A 15,075-nucleotide genomic window follows, 5' to 3' on the forward strand; every position below is an offset into this window, starting at 1 on the left:
TTTGCAAGGACTTCACCAATATTACTGACCTGACATTCCATTCTTTGGATCAATGATCTAATAAGCTTTGGGATAAAAAAAAAAACAAGGAAGAACTAGCATATGCATACTCATCACTTTGGAGGTGGCTTTTTGAGAGGATATACTAGGGATTTCCAAGGAACACAATGGCATAAAAATGCAGTGTTCTTCTCACTTTCGAGGGGTGGCTGGAAGGGAGGGAGGAGATGGGTTAAACCACGTGAATCAAAGTTGTTAGAAAATAAGAAAGACATGCATGTCAAATTTGTGTAATGGGGGAAAGTTCGATAGATGAAATGAGCTGCATTTTTTTAACCTGTCACCTAAAGTCATTTCTCATCAATTTTGACATGTCATGAAGTCTCCAACTCCAGCTTTTTGAACTCTTACGGAAAGCAGAATAATTTCTGTCCTCACAGGTTTACTTAAGGAGAAGGGCTTTCCTACCTGAAGTCAGCTCAGTCAATGGCTTCCACTTTCACTTTAGTTCTCTTCACTTTTCTCATCGCACTTCTAGACTCCCTATCTGTTGAAGCCAAAGTTTTCATGATTCTAATGGATGAGGAAAGTGTTCTCTCTTTCCAATCCAAGCAAACAAAGCCCAGGTTTCATCTATTTACTTTTATGTATTTGCAAAAGCTCCCTCCCCTTCTTCTGTCAAGCCTGTCATCATGCAACTGGTTGTATGTTAACATTGTGTAGGATTGAGGAAGAGGCTATGGCGTACAAAGAGAGTTTGAGTACTAGACATGACTTGTTTTTGGAATCTCTCCTCCAGAAGGGCACCTACACCAAACTCTACAGCTATACTTACTTGCTTAATGGGGTTGCTGTTCATGTCGAGTCGGAGGAGGTAAATCGTAGCAAAATACTTGCTGGACACTATAATATCTAATTTAGAGTCGCTTTACGTATATATAAGCATATATATTAGGTTGACAAAGTAGAAAATATTTTGTAGGTTTTCAGCATTCTGAAGAATGCAGCAGGAGTCAGAGCCATACATGAAGATGTCAAAATGGAAAAACTTACAACATATACGCCTGACTTTCTGGGGATTCCTGCTGGTGTTTGGCCAGTTTTAGGAGGAGCAAAGAGTTCTGGTGAGGGGGTAGTAATCGGTTTGATTGACACTGGAATAAATCCTTACCATCCTAGTTTCGCAAATAATTCGTCCTTGGGATCTTTAAATAGTACCAAATTCAGAGGAAAATGTACCACTGGAAAGAAGTTCCCTCCATCAGCATGCAATGGGAAAATAGTAGCAGCACATTATTTTGCTCGTGCTGCGATTAATGCTGGTGATTTCAATGCCACACGGGATTTTGCGTCCCCCTTTGATGCTGATGGTCATGGAAGGTAAGTCATTTTATACAGATGATTTTAATTTTATTTTAGTATTTGGGCTGATGGCTTATCACCTGAAAGTCACAAATTTGAGCCACGGAGACGGCTTCTCTGCAAAGCAGAGTTCTAGAACCCTTAAGTGTGAGACACTTCCTGGGTTATCCCTTCTGTAACTTTTTATTTTACTATCAATGAGATCCTTGTAATTTATAATTGCTAGTGAGCAGCTAAGCTTGACTTAGCTTATGATCTGTATTATTCTACTATTCATTTACATTAATTTGAGTTCATTGTCTCAAACTGATGCTTACAGCCACACAGCATCTACCGCAGCTGGAAACCACCAAATACCAGTGATTGCCAATGGCTTCAACTACGGATATGCAAGTGGCATGGCTCCTGGAGCAAGGCAAATGAGAACTTAAACTTCTCTGAATAGATTTTTGCTAAATTGTATTCTAGTGCTCATTTTAGCAATTGTGTTTCATTTCCTGTTTTTTCCATTTTTTTCCTTTTCTCCTAGTAGGATTGCTGTGTACAAAGCTCTGTATACATTCGGAGGCTATATGTCAGATGTTGTAGCTGCTGTTGATCAGGTTTGTTTATATCATGGAACTAGTACATGAATTAACTTTGGAAAGCTCTATGAAGTCCGTCGCGACAGAATGTAGCGTATCAGAATAGTATCTCTACATTTCACTAAAATTTTGTTAAATTTTTATTATAAGTCATAATAATTTGCTATAGGCTGTCGAAGATGGAGTTGATATACTAAGCCTCTCAATAGGGCCTTCTAGTGTTCCTCCTGGTCCTTCTGCCTTCCTCAATGTGCTAGAAATGGAGCTTTTATTTGCTACAAAAGCTGGCATTCTTGTTGTTCAAGCAGCTGGCAATGGAGGCCCTTCTTCCAGTTCAGTCCTTTCTTTTAGCCCCTGGATCACCAGTGTTGCTGCCTCCATCACTGATCGCAAGTATAACAATACAATCATCCTAGGCAATGGACAAAGCTTCTCTGGCACTGGCCTTGCCCGTAATTTTCCCACTCTCACATGTTGTCTTCATTAAATATGTGTAAATGAACAAACCAGTTACATTTGTCGCCGTATAAATTTTCTTATGTTCAATCCTTAAATAAAAAGTAAATAGGACCAAAAATTTTAGAATTATTTTGGTTATAATTTGTGCAGCCTCAACGGCAGGAGAAGCACCCTTCCCAATAGCTGCAGCAGTTGATGTCTCACATGGGAACATCACCAATATAGTAGAAGTTGAAAGCTGTCAACATCCAGTATACTTCATCAAATCGTTGGTCCGGGAAAAGCTAATCATTTGCACATATACCTTTGAATATGAGGATGTAAACATAGCAACTGTTGAAGACACCATAAAAAAGATTGGGGCAGCAGGTTTTATAATCACAATGGACCCTGACATTGGTTCTGAGCAGATCAAGGGTACCACAATGACCATGCAAGTCCCTGCGATAATCCTGAACAACATGCAAGCTTCCTCGGTATGGCATATTATCATTTAATACGTATTTCATTAACAAAAACAAAATTATACTTGTGTCATTCTGTGCTTGTCCTAACAGATTTAGAAATTGCAAAAATTTCCATAATTCTCCTTGTAAATCTGTATGGATATAAATGATAATCTTTCTCTTTCATCTTATCTATTCTGGATTCTTTATTTTGATACCACCTTAAAGCCACCAACTTTGTAAGGAGCAGGGTGTTCCCTTCCCTAGGGCTAATCAATTGTACTTTCTCAATAACATCATCTATTCCTAATTGCTTATGGCAATGAGTAGCCTTCCAAAGGCTATGAATTTGTTTCAGAGTCAGCAATATCAGTGTATCATAACTCCTTGATTATTGAATGTTAATCATTTGCTGTGCAGGCATTATGGGAGTATTATAACTCTAATACAATCAGGAGCAGGAGTGGACAAGCTGTGGTTTTTGCTGCAAGAGCAAGAATATTGGATGGAAGGCAAGCATTATTTACCGCACAGGCACCAATAGTTGCATCCTATTCCTCTAGAGGTCCTGATGTGAACAATGCACTTCTGCAAACTGCTGATGTCCTCAAACCAAATATCATGGCTCCAGGATCCTCTATTTGGGCTGCATGGAGCCCAAATAGTGAGGGAGATCCTAATATCAAAGGTACTGACACCTTAAAATTCAAATATTTGCTTGAAATGCAAGTAGTGACTAATTTCCTGGGACCAAGGAATTCCCAAGTATGGAAAGTACCTCCCTTTTGTATTGGTCCAGGTATTGCAATGAAAGCTACTTGCCAACCAAGCCAACACCGCAGGTTCAATCAGTACTATTTTCAGACTAAAACATTTCAACCAAACACTGCTGCTACCAAATTTCTTCAAATGCATCATATATTTTTCCAGCCTAGCAGAGAAGGTAGCCTTGTTACTTCAAGAAATTGCTAAGTTTGTGCATTTTTATTGCTTTCAGGGAAAAACTTTGCACTTGTCTCCGGTACTAGCATGGCAACTCCTCACATAGCTGGCATTGCAGCTTTGATAAAGCAAAAGCACCCAAAGTGGAGTCCTGCAGCTATTGCTTCGGCAATGATGACAACTGCTGATACAACTGATCATGCTGGCTCTAACATTTTGGCACAATCAACTAACCAGCTAACTCCTGCTACCCCATTTGATATGGGGGCTGGATCAATTAATCCAGCTCGGGCCATTGACCCAGGACTCATATTTGATGCCCATTTTGAGCACTATGTTGAGTTTCTTTGTGCTGTTCCTGGTGTTGATGATGATTCTGTAAGACGAGCTGCAGGAATTGGGTGCCCAATACGGAGAGGAGCATGGTGTTCAGATTTGAATACAGCAAGTGTGACGGTTTCAAATCTAGTTGGATCAAGAAAAGTGGTTCGATGTGTAACGAATGTTAGTAGAAGGAATGAAGAATACAGAGTGACTGTCAGGGAACCGATTGGTGTAAATGTTACTGTCACGCCAAAAGTTTTCTGGATAAGAGGTAATGCCTCAAGGCATCTTAGGATTATGTTAAAGGCAACCAGGGTAACAAGAACTCACAGATTTGGAGAGATAGTATTGCACGGAAGTAGAAATCATATTGTTAGAGTTCCTGTAGCTGTTTATGTCAGCACCACTTTGAAGTGTTGAGTGCCTAGTGTTTACAAGCATCTCAAATATCTCAGACATTTTCGTGAATCAAAGTTTCTCATGCTATAGATCTCTTTTTCTCTCAATTTGTGAAAATGCAAATGGGATGCTTTCAGTACCACTGAATTACTTTTCCAAATGCAGTGATTTTTGGAGAGAATTTTTCTTTCCTTTATTTCATCATATGCTAGAAAAAAAAGAGATCACAAATCATGTAAACTATAGGGAAACATAATTATGAAGAAATTAAAAAGAATGTGCTGCTAATTACATTTCATGATGTTTAATATGAATACATAAATGAACAATTGTTTTGTTATAAATGCATCATTTCTCATGCTTCTGCCACAGCAATTTTGAAATGAAACCCCTCTTCTTTTGCACCTGAAGGAAGTGAAACATAAGATCTTTATCTATCATATCAATCAAGAAAGAATAAATTCTCAAACTACATTACTATCTCACCTCTAGGCTTTTCATGACAACTTTCATAGCATTGCTTGTAGATCCAGTATGCTTCTTTTTCTTATTTTCTTTCTTGACTTGGACACTCGTCAAAGATCTGCAGAACTTGAGACTTAAGATTTTCCAGTTGCCTAGACAATTGGGAGTCCTTTTATCTTTTGGTTTTCTTTTGACAGCAACCGCCTACCATAGGAGGCAACCAGCAATTAATTTTGGTTGATCACTGGTTCCTTATTAATTTCATGCGTATTACATAATGAGCATAAACAGAGGATATTATTCTAACAGCAGGGTGTTTCAACTAATGCAATCAAGGATTTAACTTGTGCCAGACTCAGCAAAATCAATATCATAAATGCAGATTATGATATACCAAAATTTTCATAACATAGCAGCATTAAAACAATATATACAAGTACTCGATTATCTAATAATCTAATATAATCATTGCTTATAAAAAAAAAAAAAGTACTCGATTATCTCCTCCATTAAGTGATTTTTTTTTTTTTCTTTCTTTGAAATTTAGGGAAGGATATATATGTGTGTGTGTGTGTGTGTGTGTCTCAAATAGAACAAAATAAAGAATAGAGCTATAGTGTGATACATTGACTGCAGATTGCAGGATGTTGGAAGTGGAAGAGGTTGACTTTGGATCCAACAAGTGAGAGGATTCTGCAGGACGAACAGAATGCCTGAGGCGTTGAGAGTAGAGAAGAAGCTCAGCTCTTCTATTGTATCCTTTACCAGTAGGGCTATCATCATCCCTTTCTTGTTGGATGCTGTGATGAACGTAACGGTGGTGGGGGTGGTAATGATGGTGGCGGTGGTTGGTTGATGAAACCCTTCTCTTCGTTGGTTTCTCCTCGTATACACTTACCAGTACTGCCTTCTTCAGGCACAACTTTGCCTGAAACTTAAAATCGTCACGTCAGCTATATATATCCATCCTTTCACTTGTAAACATAAACACAAATGCACGCACAGAGAGAGAGAGAGAGATGATTTACCATGATTCAGATAGAGATGTTGGTTTTATTAGAAGAGATCATCATTATCATATATATATATATATCCCTTCCTCTCTATATAAATGTGTTCATATAATATATATAGAAAGGAGAGAACACAAGCACATATATATAGCGACTGTTACGTACCCTTTATCAGCTTTTCTTTTACACATCCAACGGAGTCTTACATCATTTGAACTCAGACAATTTACCTCATTTGTTGTACATTGTGTTAGAGAAACTTATGGAGATTGGAGATGCCTGGCCAAACCGACATCACCAATGCTAAGCCTTTGCCTCTTCATTGGATTAATCGATATATATATATATATATATATATATATATATATATATATATATATATATATATATAAGTTGTGTATCACATTACAAGACTATTAATATGTAATTTTTCTAATTTAAATCGATCTATCTTTTTTTAATTTCTTAGATCTCACGTGTTTATATATTAAATTTATATCTTTCTCTTTTCCTCAGTCCACATGGCACTGCAAAACTCAAAGGATCAAATGTCCATTACCTAACCTAATCCAATTATTAAAGTTTGAGGCTTCACCTAACGGGTATATATCCATAAAGGTGGTAACAATTATCATAGATCTATAATTTTATTATTATTATTATTATTATTATTATTATTATTATTATTATTATTATTATTATTATTATTATTATTATTATTTAAAAATGGTTATCATGTCCATTAAAAGACCTTATAAAGGTAGAGAAAATAAGACACAATAAAAAAAATTAAAAAAAAAACATTAAATCCAATCTAAAAATAGAAAGGGATATTAACTGTAATAATATAAAACTTATATTATTTTGATAGAAAAAAAAGCTGATCTTCTCAGTATTAAAATTATGGTATTTTTTAAATAATTATATATATATATATATATGTGCGCGCAAATGCATAAATTAATAAGAATTTTATTTATTTATTTATTTTAAAAACATATCGTCTCCTCTTAATTTATGGATAAATATTTTGCTAATTAATTTGATAATCAATGCCTTTAATCAAAACAAATTTACACTGTCTTTTATATAAGTATTTTGCAATTTATTCTTATTATGATCTTCTATCTTCAAGATAAGTGAAAATTTATCAAATCTCACTTAAGTCGAAAGTGGTATGCAACAATGTAGGAAAATTCTAGGTGTTAAAAGAAAGAATACAAATAATGAAAGAAATGATTGTGTATTTATCTGTGTCTTATTTATAGAGATATTACATCTATTTATACATGAGAATATGAGCTAATTTAGACAAGAATAATAATTGTTGTAATTATACTACATAAATCTCCTATAATCATGCTAATTGCTGTAATTATGCTAACACCCCCCTCAAACTCAAGGTGGTAGCACAGGTGCCAACTTAAGTTTGTTTAAGAGATCCTGAAAGCGAGCGAGATGATGCGTTTTGGTGAATATATCAGTGGTTTGGCTGACAAAGGAGACAAGAATCAAACATATGGTGCCATGAGCAACATGATGACGTACAAAATGATAATAAATTTCGATGTGTTTAGTACGCTCATGAAATACATCATTATGAGAAATCTGTATGGCATTTCTATTATCGCAATGAAGCATTGTGGCAAAAGAATGAGTGACACCCAAATCAGTTAATAACCACCGTAACCAAGGTAATTCAGATGTAGCATCAGCAAGAGCACGATATTCAGATTCTGTGCTAGAACGTGCAACAACAGTTTGCTTTTTACTATGCTAAGAGATAAGAGAATTACCCAATAAGAAATAATAACCAGTTGTAGAGCGATAATCTGTCAGATCACTAGCCCAATCAGCATCAAAGTAGCCAGATAATACTAGGGAGGAGGTAGCGAAAATGTGCAAACCATGAAAAAAAGTGCCTTTGATATAACGAAGGATTCGAAGTACTGCAAAGAAATGAGTTGAGCGAGGAGCAGACATGAAGCTGGTGACGGATGACGACATATGAAATATCAGGTCGAGTAACTGTGAGATAAACAAGACTCCCGACAAGCTGTCGATATAAAGTAGGATCATCAAGAGGAGTGCCATCAAGAGGTGTAAGTTTGCAATTGAGCTCTAATGGGGTTGATACTATTTTGCTATCAGTGATGCCTGCTCGAGAAAGTAAGTCGGATGCATACTTGGCTTGAGATAGAAAATAGCCATAAGAATTTTGAGAAACTTCAAGACCCAAAAAATAGCTGAGAGAACCCAGGTCTTTCATTTCAAAATGCTGATTGAGATAATGTTGTAACTCTAAAATACCAGATGAATCATCTCCTGTTATTATCATATCATCAACATAAAGCAACAGAAGAACAATACCACTGTCAGTTCGGCTAGTGAATAATGCAGAATCATGTGGACTAGAGAGAAAACCAAGTTGAGCAAGAGTGGAACTAAATTTGGCAAACCAGGCCCTGGGAGCTTGTTTTAATCCATATAAGGCTCGCCGAAGTTTGCAAACCTTATGAGGAGAATGATAACTAGGAGGAGGATGCATATAAACCTCTTCTGTTAAATCACCATGAAGAAAAGCATTTTTGACATCCATCTGGAAAAGTTTCCATTTATGAACTGCAGCAATAGCTAAGAGACTGCGAATAGATGTTAATCAGGCCACTAGAGCAAAAGTTTATTCATAGTCGATACCATACTCTTGAGTGTACCCTTTGGCTACTAAGCGAGCTTTGTAGCGTTCAATAGTTCTATCAGAATGAGTCTTCATTTTGTAAATCCATTTGCAACCAATAGGGGTCTTGTTTGGTGGAAGATCAACTAAATCCCAAGTATGAGTTTTCTCTAAAGCCTGAAGTTTTTCAGTCATAGCTTGCTGCCAAAGAGGGTCAGTACTTGCCTCACGATAAGAACAAGGTTCATGAAGGGTTGCAATTTTAGAGTAACAGTGAAAATCAGAAAGATAATGAGGAGTTTCTCTTACACGGGTAGAACGACGAAGAGTAGTGCTAGGAGGAGATGCAGGCGCAGGTACTGGATCAACAACTGGTGCAGATTCAACAAGGGCAGGTGTAGTTGGGCTAATATTGAGCACATCACAATCACCTGGATCAGGACTTGGAAACAGCTCTTTGGAGGAGTCAGTAAAAAATAGAGAGTCAGTATTGACAGAGTGATGAAATTTGAAAAGAAAAGAGAACATAGTATTGTCCCAAAAGGTAACATGATGAGAGATGCGTAACTTATTAGAAACAGGATCCCAACAATGATACCCTTTGTGTTCAATGCCATAGCCAAGAAAACAACATAGATGAGCACGGGGTTCTAATTTGGCATGTTCATGAGGTTGTAAAAGAACAAAAGAAACACATCCAAAAGGTTTAAGGACGGAATAGTCAGGAGTTTGTCCAAACAACTTTTCAAAAGGAGATAAATCATAAAGAACCAAGGTAGGAAGACGGTTAATAATATAAACAGCATGAAGAGCTGCTTCTCCCCAAAATTTTTCTGGACATGAAGCAGAAAGAAGAAAATGCGTCTGAGAATCAAGAATATGGCGATGCTTGCGTTCAGCTCGCCCATTCTGTTGAGAGGTGTGAGGACAAGAACGTTGAACAACGGTGCCTTGTTGACTAAGAAACTAAAGTAAAGAAGAATCCCGATATTTCATGGCATTGTCTGTTCGGAGAATTTTAATGTCACAAGAGAACTGAGTTTTAATCATTTTTGCAAATGTGATATAAATTTGTGATAACTCAGATCGATGTTTCAAAAAATATATCCAAGTAAACTGATGTGGCCCAACCGCAAGTGCACGGGTCGTACAAGTAGTATAGAAAAAGATATCGTTCCCACGAGGAGTTGTGTTAATTATTGAATTTTTTATATAAAAAGTTGACTAAATTGAACTATCTTTGAAATTAAAGAGATAAATTGATGGGTATTGGAGTATGAAATCTATATGTGCAAAATTAATAATCTATCCAACAATGTATCAATTAAACTAAAATTGCATCAATTTAAAATAAGCAAGTGAAATATGGCAAAATTTAAAATGGCAAGCAATTAAATTCGATTAAAAATTAACAATGATAAAAAGGCGATTCCGGAGTTCGGGATTTCATATTCGAGCTATTTTGGGATTTCAAATTGGTTATCCAATCTTGTGGAACTTACGGGTTTTAAGGAGATTAATTCTTAAATCCTTTGAATACCCTTTCGAGTGAGACAAAGAGTGTCTTAATCAATCTAATCCTACTTTCGTGGAGTTAGAGTTAATTAAGACCCATTAAGTTCTTTAATTAATCTATAAATCCTCTTAATCCTTAGTCTATTTCTAGATTTAAGTTAATTAAGTCCAATTTCTTGATTATCTATCACAAGGCCTTCTCTTTTCGGTGCCTCAACCATGGATTAAGAACATTACATAATGGGATCCTACACTAAGCATGTCATTAAGCACACAAGAAATGAATAAAACTCATTAAGACCACAAAATATGGATTACCCAATCAAAATCCACAAAATATCTCAAATATTACAACCCTTACTCTAGAATCAAAATAAAACTACTCACTACCCATAATGTTTACAAGAAATTCTTAGTTTGTATGGAAATAAAGCTTTAATCTAAGCTAAGAAACAAGAAACTAAACACTAGAAATGTAGGAAAAATGTAGAAAGGAAAGAAATCTGCAAATCTTGGCTGAACATGGTGTGGAAGGTGAAAATGACTCTTCAGCTGCTGCCTCTCCTCTTTCTTTCCTTTTCTGCTCCTTCTCTCCTCCTTTTTCCCCCTTCTAAAATGGAAAATGGGACTATTTATAGCATTTTCTGACATGGAGCCCTAAAATGGTGTGTTCTAGGAGGAATTTTCTGAGGGAATCTTCTGCCAGCTCATTAATGAAACCTTTGTGGGACTGCATAAGTTATGCAGTCCCTTATGCTGATTCGTACATTTACAGTTCACTTATGCGAAACTGCATGACTTGGTGCATAGGTTATGCACAATTCCGTGAGAGTGCATAAGGGAGGCGTGAATGTGCATAAGCTATGCAGTCTCCTTATGCACATTTCGGCAGGTGCTGGAACAGTGTTTCTTCTCCTCATGCAGATCCGCATAGCTTATGCAGCAAGTTATGCACAATTTGGTTAATGCATATTTCAGCTTGAAAACTTGTTTTTGACATCTTTGGCTGTAGAAGTCACTCCTTAATGACAAAATTTCTCTTCAGTCCTTCAAAAACACCATTTTTCCTACAAAACAAAGTAAAAATTACAAATTAATGCAAAATTGACAACTATGAAAAACTAACTAAATAACTAATGAAATTGGCTAAAAATGACTAATAATAAAATAAAATGGCTATGAAACTAGACCTAAATGACTATGCAAAATGTATGCATCAAATACCCCCAAACTCAAGCTTTTGCTTGTCCTCAAGCAAACTTTAAAATGTGATGCAAAAAATTTTAGGGGTGCCTTATCCAAAGAGCTATGAAAATCACCTATTAAAGTAACTTAACACACCTTTAGCCATACCAGCAATCCATATACCCATCCTTCAAAATGCAAAGAATCTAATGCTTATCCAAGCTTTCACCGCTTAGCCATCAAGTCAATTATCATTCAAAATCCCCAAACCAACCAATCAAAAGAGAAAGTCATGCTCAAAAGAAATTCTAGGACAATCAATAGGCAAAGTGTCTCTATATAGAATGATGGAATTAAATGAATGAATAGATAATTTTCCAATCCCATAGGCAAATTCCCTACTCCTATCTCCACTAATGTAGCAAGTACTATCAAGAAATCAAAGGTCTTTTTAGGGATGCAATGGGGCCATGGGGTTTAAAATGAGGCTAAGAAGAAAGATGGGTAAAAACGATTCAAAGCATGAGAATATTTTCAATTTTGACAACATAAGGTACACTTTTTATTTTATTATATTTTTTCTTTTTCTCTCTTTATATATATATATATATATATATATATATATATATATATATATATATATATATGTGTGGAGGAGAGAAATACACAATGAGAGTTGTCAAGTGCTAGCACATTTTACAAGACACATAAAAATGGAGGGACATTTTGATACTTTAACTTGTATTTTGCATTTTCTTTTGATGATTGTCCCTAAAATTTGCCACCCCCAAACTCATTTCTTTTAATACTTTGGGTGGATTTCTTTCATTTTGAATGATAATGGTAAAAAGCACATATACTAGCACCTTTTTTTACAAGATGACAAGCATTTCTTCTCCCTTTTATTGTATTTTTTTCTTCTCTTTTTTTTTTCTTTTTTTTTTATGTACCTAATATTATGAATAGTTATTCTCATGAAAAGGGTTGGAGTGTTTGGTTCATTGGCTAGGTAGTAATAAGGATTTAAAGAAAAAAAATTAGGGACAAAAAGGCTCAAAGGGGTTTGCAATGGTCAATTTTTAATTGGGAAAAAGGGCCAAAGGTTTAAAATGAGAAGGTTTAAATCAAAGAATGCCTAATCATTTCTCTTTTCAAGTACAAGCTGGTATTTCGCCTTGAAAGGTTTAGAAAATTTGTTCTAGGATTGGTGAGACATCATTTGACCACCTTATATCCAATAATTCTCTCTAAACACTTCCATCTCCAAATGACTAGTTGAGTGGCTTTTTGGCTAAGAAGATATAGGCAAGGGATAGACACTTCAAAACCTTGCACCTCTTAGGAAACTTTCAATCCACAAACCCAACTAAAGGTAAATCAAATCACTCTCATAGGTAGCTTTTCAATACTCAAGGGATTTGGCAAAAGATTTTAATGCATGATGCATGATTCCTAAAAATGAGTAATGCATTAACTAAATGGAGGGAATCTATTTGTGTGCAATATGTACAATTTCTAAGTGATGTATAATGTGTGTGTAAATGTGTAATGTATATGTATGTATGGATGTATATGTAAAATATTTACAATATATGCAAATGGAATGGGATGGGATGCTCTATACTCAAAATGTGAAAAATGAAGCAAAAATCAAAATGCACCCCCAAACTCAAAATTAGACATTATCCTCAATGTCTTAAGCAATGCAATATCAAAACTCAAAGCAAAGGGAATAACCAGGATTAGTGAAAATTAAGAGCAAAAAGACAGAGTTACCTGGTATGGAGCAGAGGAGAATTCAAGATATAAAGGGATGCATAAGAAGCTACACAGGTTATGCAGAGTAAAGTGTTGTCCAGAACATGTGCATAAGTAGGGTGCATAAGCCATGCGGTTCTGCATGAGTGGCAATAAGGGCTACACAGGCTATGCAGGACATTTGCATAAGGGGATTACAGCCTGTGCAGTTCTACATAAGTGGCAGAAAAGGGCTGCACAGGCTATGCAAAATATTTGCATAAGGGAATTCACAGCCTGTGCAGTATATTAAAATGCTGCTGCATGATGCTGAGCAAGGACAAATGTGCAACCACCAGTAGAAGCATGCAAATATAGACAGAATATGGACAAATATGCACAAAAAGGGCAATAAGTGCAATGAAAATCAAAGAAAACTAATGTAAAACTTTAAAACTTTAATAAAACTTTAAGAAAAACAGAATTCAAAACAAACTAATTCAAAACAAACAAACATAATTCAAAACAAACTACAATTGTTTGAACATATTTACAAAGAAAAGGTCCTACAAGTTTGAACAAAAGTAAAACAAAAACTAGTCTAGTTCTATTGTTTTGCCCTTGTCCATAGATGTTGCTAAGGGGCTGGTTGCATCTGGCTGCTGTCGAAATGATGGTGCTGGAGGAGGTGATGGAGGTGGAGGTGGCATTCCCAGAAAAATCATGAGTTTCTTCACCATATCCTTCAATTCTTTCTGCTTGTCCCTGGTTTCCATGACAAGGTCAAATAGGTGATCATGACGATCCTTGAGAGCATCAAGACCAGTGTCAAGCTTCCTATCCACAAAGTATATATCATCACTAAGCCTTTCAAGATAGGTGAATAAGGCTTTAGTGTTGAATACAGGAGGGGCTATGGATGAGGAGGGTTCAGCTATAGGAGGTGTGGGTTGTGCAGATGGAGGGGGTGGGGTGGCTTCAGTAGAGTGCTGTGGGACTGTTTGGGTAGGTTGGGCTTCTGGTTGTGCAGTGGGTTCAGCTTCTGCTGCTGGTTGTGCAGTATCAAAGTGTGGCAAACTGAACACTGTTTTGGATAGGTGTGCAGCATCAAAATATAAGGTGTCCACAAGTGCTGGTATTTGGTGCTCTTTAGGATTAAAACCAAAATGCTTGGCTATAACTGTTATGAGCCCACCCAAAACAATGTCACCTATGGATTTAGTGGCAATATGCAACACATGCTCACAAAAGAAATAACCAGGAGAAACCTTGACCTTGTGAAATGCACACCATAACATGAATAATTCATATTTCCCCACAGCACCAGAACTAGTCCCTCTGCCCAAAATAGTGCTAGCAATCAGTCTATGAATAAACCTAAGTGCAGGGTCAAGTATTTGAGAGGTTTTTGATCTGCCAGCAGAGAAAGTTTGAGGTTGGTTTGTGATAATTCTCCAAAATTGGGCAGCATTCCAAATACCCTTGTTTGCTACCTCTACCCCTGTATATGGCACTCTAAATAGCCCATTAGTTGCAAAACCAAGAATGCTATGAAATTGATCCAATGATAACTCTCTGTTTTGCCCCAAACATCTAAATTTCATAGTTGGCTTAAAATCTACATCATGCAATTTCAGGGTGGCAGAGAATGAGGAAATAAACTCCAAAACTAAAGCTGGGTAAACAATTTCTTGCTTGTGCACAAATTCCATCCAACCCATACCATCTAGATAATCAACCACATTGTCAAATAAACCAAGTGACTGGAGAGAGTCCACAGAAATATACCTAGTGGGTTGCACCTTCCTTTCCTTAAGTAGTTTAAATGTTGCTTTGTGAGTTGCATCAGAAAGGGACCAAGGGAGTTTTGAGACCAGTGAAGTTGCTGACAATTGCTTTTTGCTGGAAGAGGGTGTGGAGGCTGAAGTCTTTGGCTTTTTGGGTGGAGGCTCTGACCTTGGGGTGGT

The 15,075-nt window shown here is 36.4% G+C and overlaps 2 protein-coding genes across 5 annotated transcripts; one reads left to right on the forward strand and one right to left on the reverse strand.

Moving 5' to 3' along the window:
- Positions 1-108: 108 nt before the first annotated feature.
- LOC110660847 (subtilisin-like protease SBT2.6) lies at positions 109-4,623 on the forward strand. Of its 3 annotated transcripts, none has more exons than XM_058153491.1 (9): positions 109-626; positions 724-874; positions 983-1,380; positions 1,682-1,777; positions 1,892-1,964; positions 2,116-2,398; positions 2,556-2,881; positions 3,272-3,539; positions 3,849-4,623. In XM_058153491.1, exons 1-9 carry the CDS (start codon positions 487-489, stop codon positions 4,535-4,537), a joined length of 2,424 nt encoding a protein of 807 aa, XP_058009474.1. In that variant the 5' UTR covers positions 109-486; the 3' UTR covers positions 4,538-4,623. The 3 variants fall into 3 exon arrangements, with proteins under 3 accessions (XP_058009474.1, XP_021674977.2, XP_058009473.1); XM_021819285.2 differs by having other exon boundaries at positions 110-626; positions 1,895-1,964; XM_058153490.1 differs by having other exon boundaries at positions 512-874.
- A 61-nt stretch (positions 4,624-4,684) lies between these two features.
- Positions 4,685-6,145, reverse strand: LOC110660846 (uncharacterized). Of its 2 annotated transcripts, none has more exons than XM_021819283.2 (4): positions 6,010-6,122; positions 5,607-5,915; positions 5,003-5,185; positions 4,685-4,921 (listed from the first exon to the last, which is right to left on the reverse strand). In XM_021819283.2, exons 1-4 carry the CDS (start codon positions 6,010-6,012, stop codon positions 4,865-4,867), a joined length of 552 nt encoding a protein of 183 aa, XP_021674975.1. In that variant the 5' UTR covers positions 6,013-6,122; the 3' UTR covers positions 4,685-4,864. The 2 variants fall into 2 exon arrangements, with proteins under 2 accessions (XP_021674975.1, XP_021674976.1); XM_021819284.2 differs by having other exon boundaries at positions 4,699-4,921; positions 5,607-5,909; positions 6,010-6,145.
- Between the last annotated feature and the right edge of the window lie 8,930 nt (positions 6,146-15,075).

This window comes from Hevea brasiliensis, chromosome 9, assembly GCF_030052815.1.
Source record: "Hevea brasiliensis isolate MT/VB/25A 57/8 chromosome 9, ASM3005281v1, whole genome shotgun sequence".
Taxonomy (NCBI): Eukaryota; Viridiplantae; Streptophyta; class Magnoliopsida; order Malpighiales; family Euphorbiaceae; genus Hevea; species Hevea brasiliensis.

Bases quoted from the DNA above. Each gene is read 5' to 3' on its own strand.
- LOC110660846 (XM_021819283.2), bottom strand. The intron at 5,186-5,606 runs GTATCACACTAT...CTCCTATGGTAG, and splicing joins TCCTGCAATCTGCAGTCAAT to GCGGTTGCTGTCAAAAGAAA. The intron at 4,922-5,002 runs GTGAGATAGTAA...CACTTCCTTCAG, and splicing joins TTGTCATGAAAAGCCTAGAG to GTGCAAAAGAAGAGGGGTTT.
- LOC110660847 (XM_058153490.1), top strand. From the start codon at position 581: ATGAGGAAAGTGTTCTCTCTTTCCAATCCAAGCAAACAAAGCCCAGGT. The intron at 875-982 runs GTAAATCGTAGC...AATATTTTGTAG, and splicing joins TTCATGTCGAGTCGGAGGAG to GTTTTCAGCATTCTGAAGAA. The intron at 1,965-2,115 runs GTTTGTTTATAT...AATTTGCTATAG, and splicing joins TTGTAGCTGCTGTTGATCAG to GCTGTCGAAGATGGAGTTGA.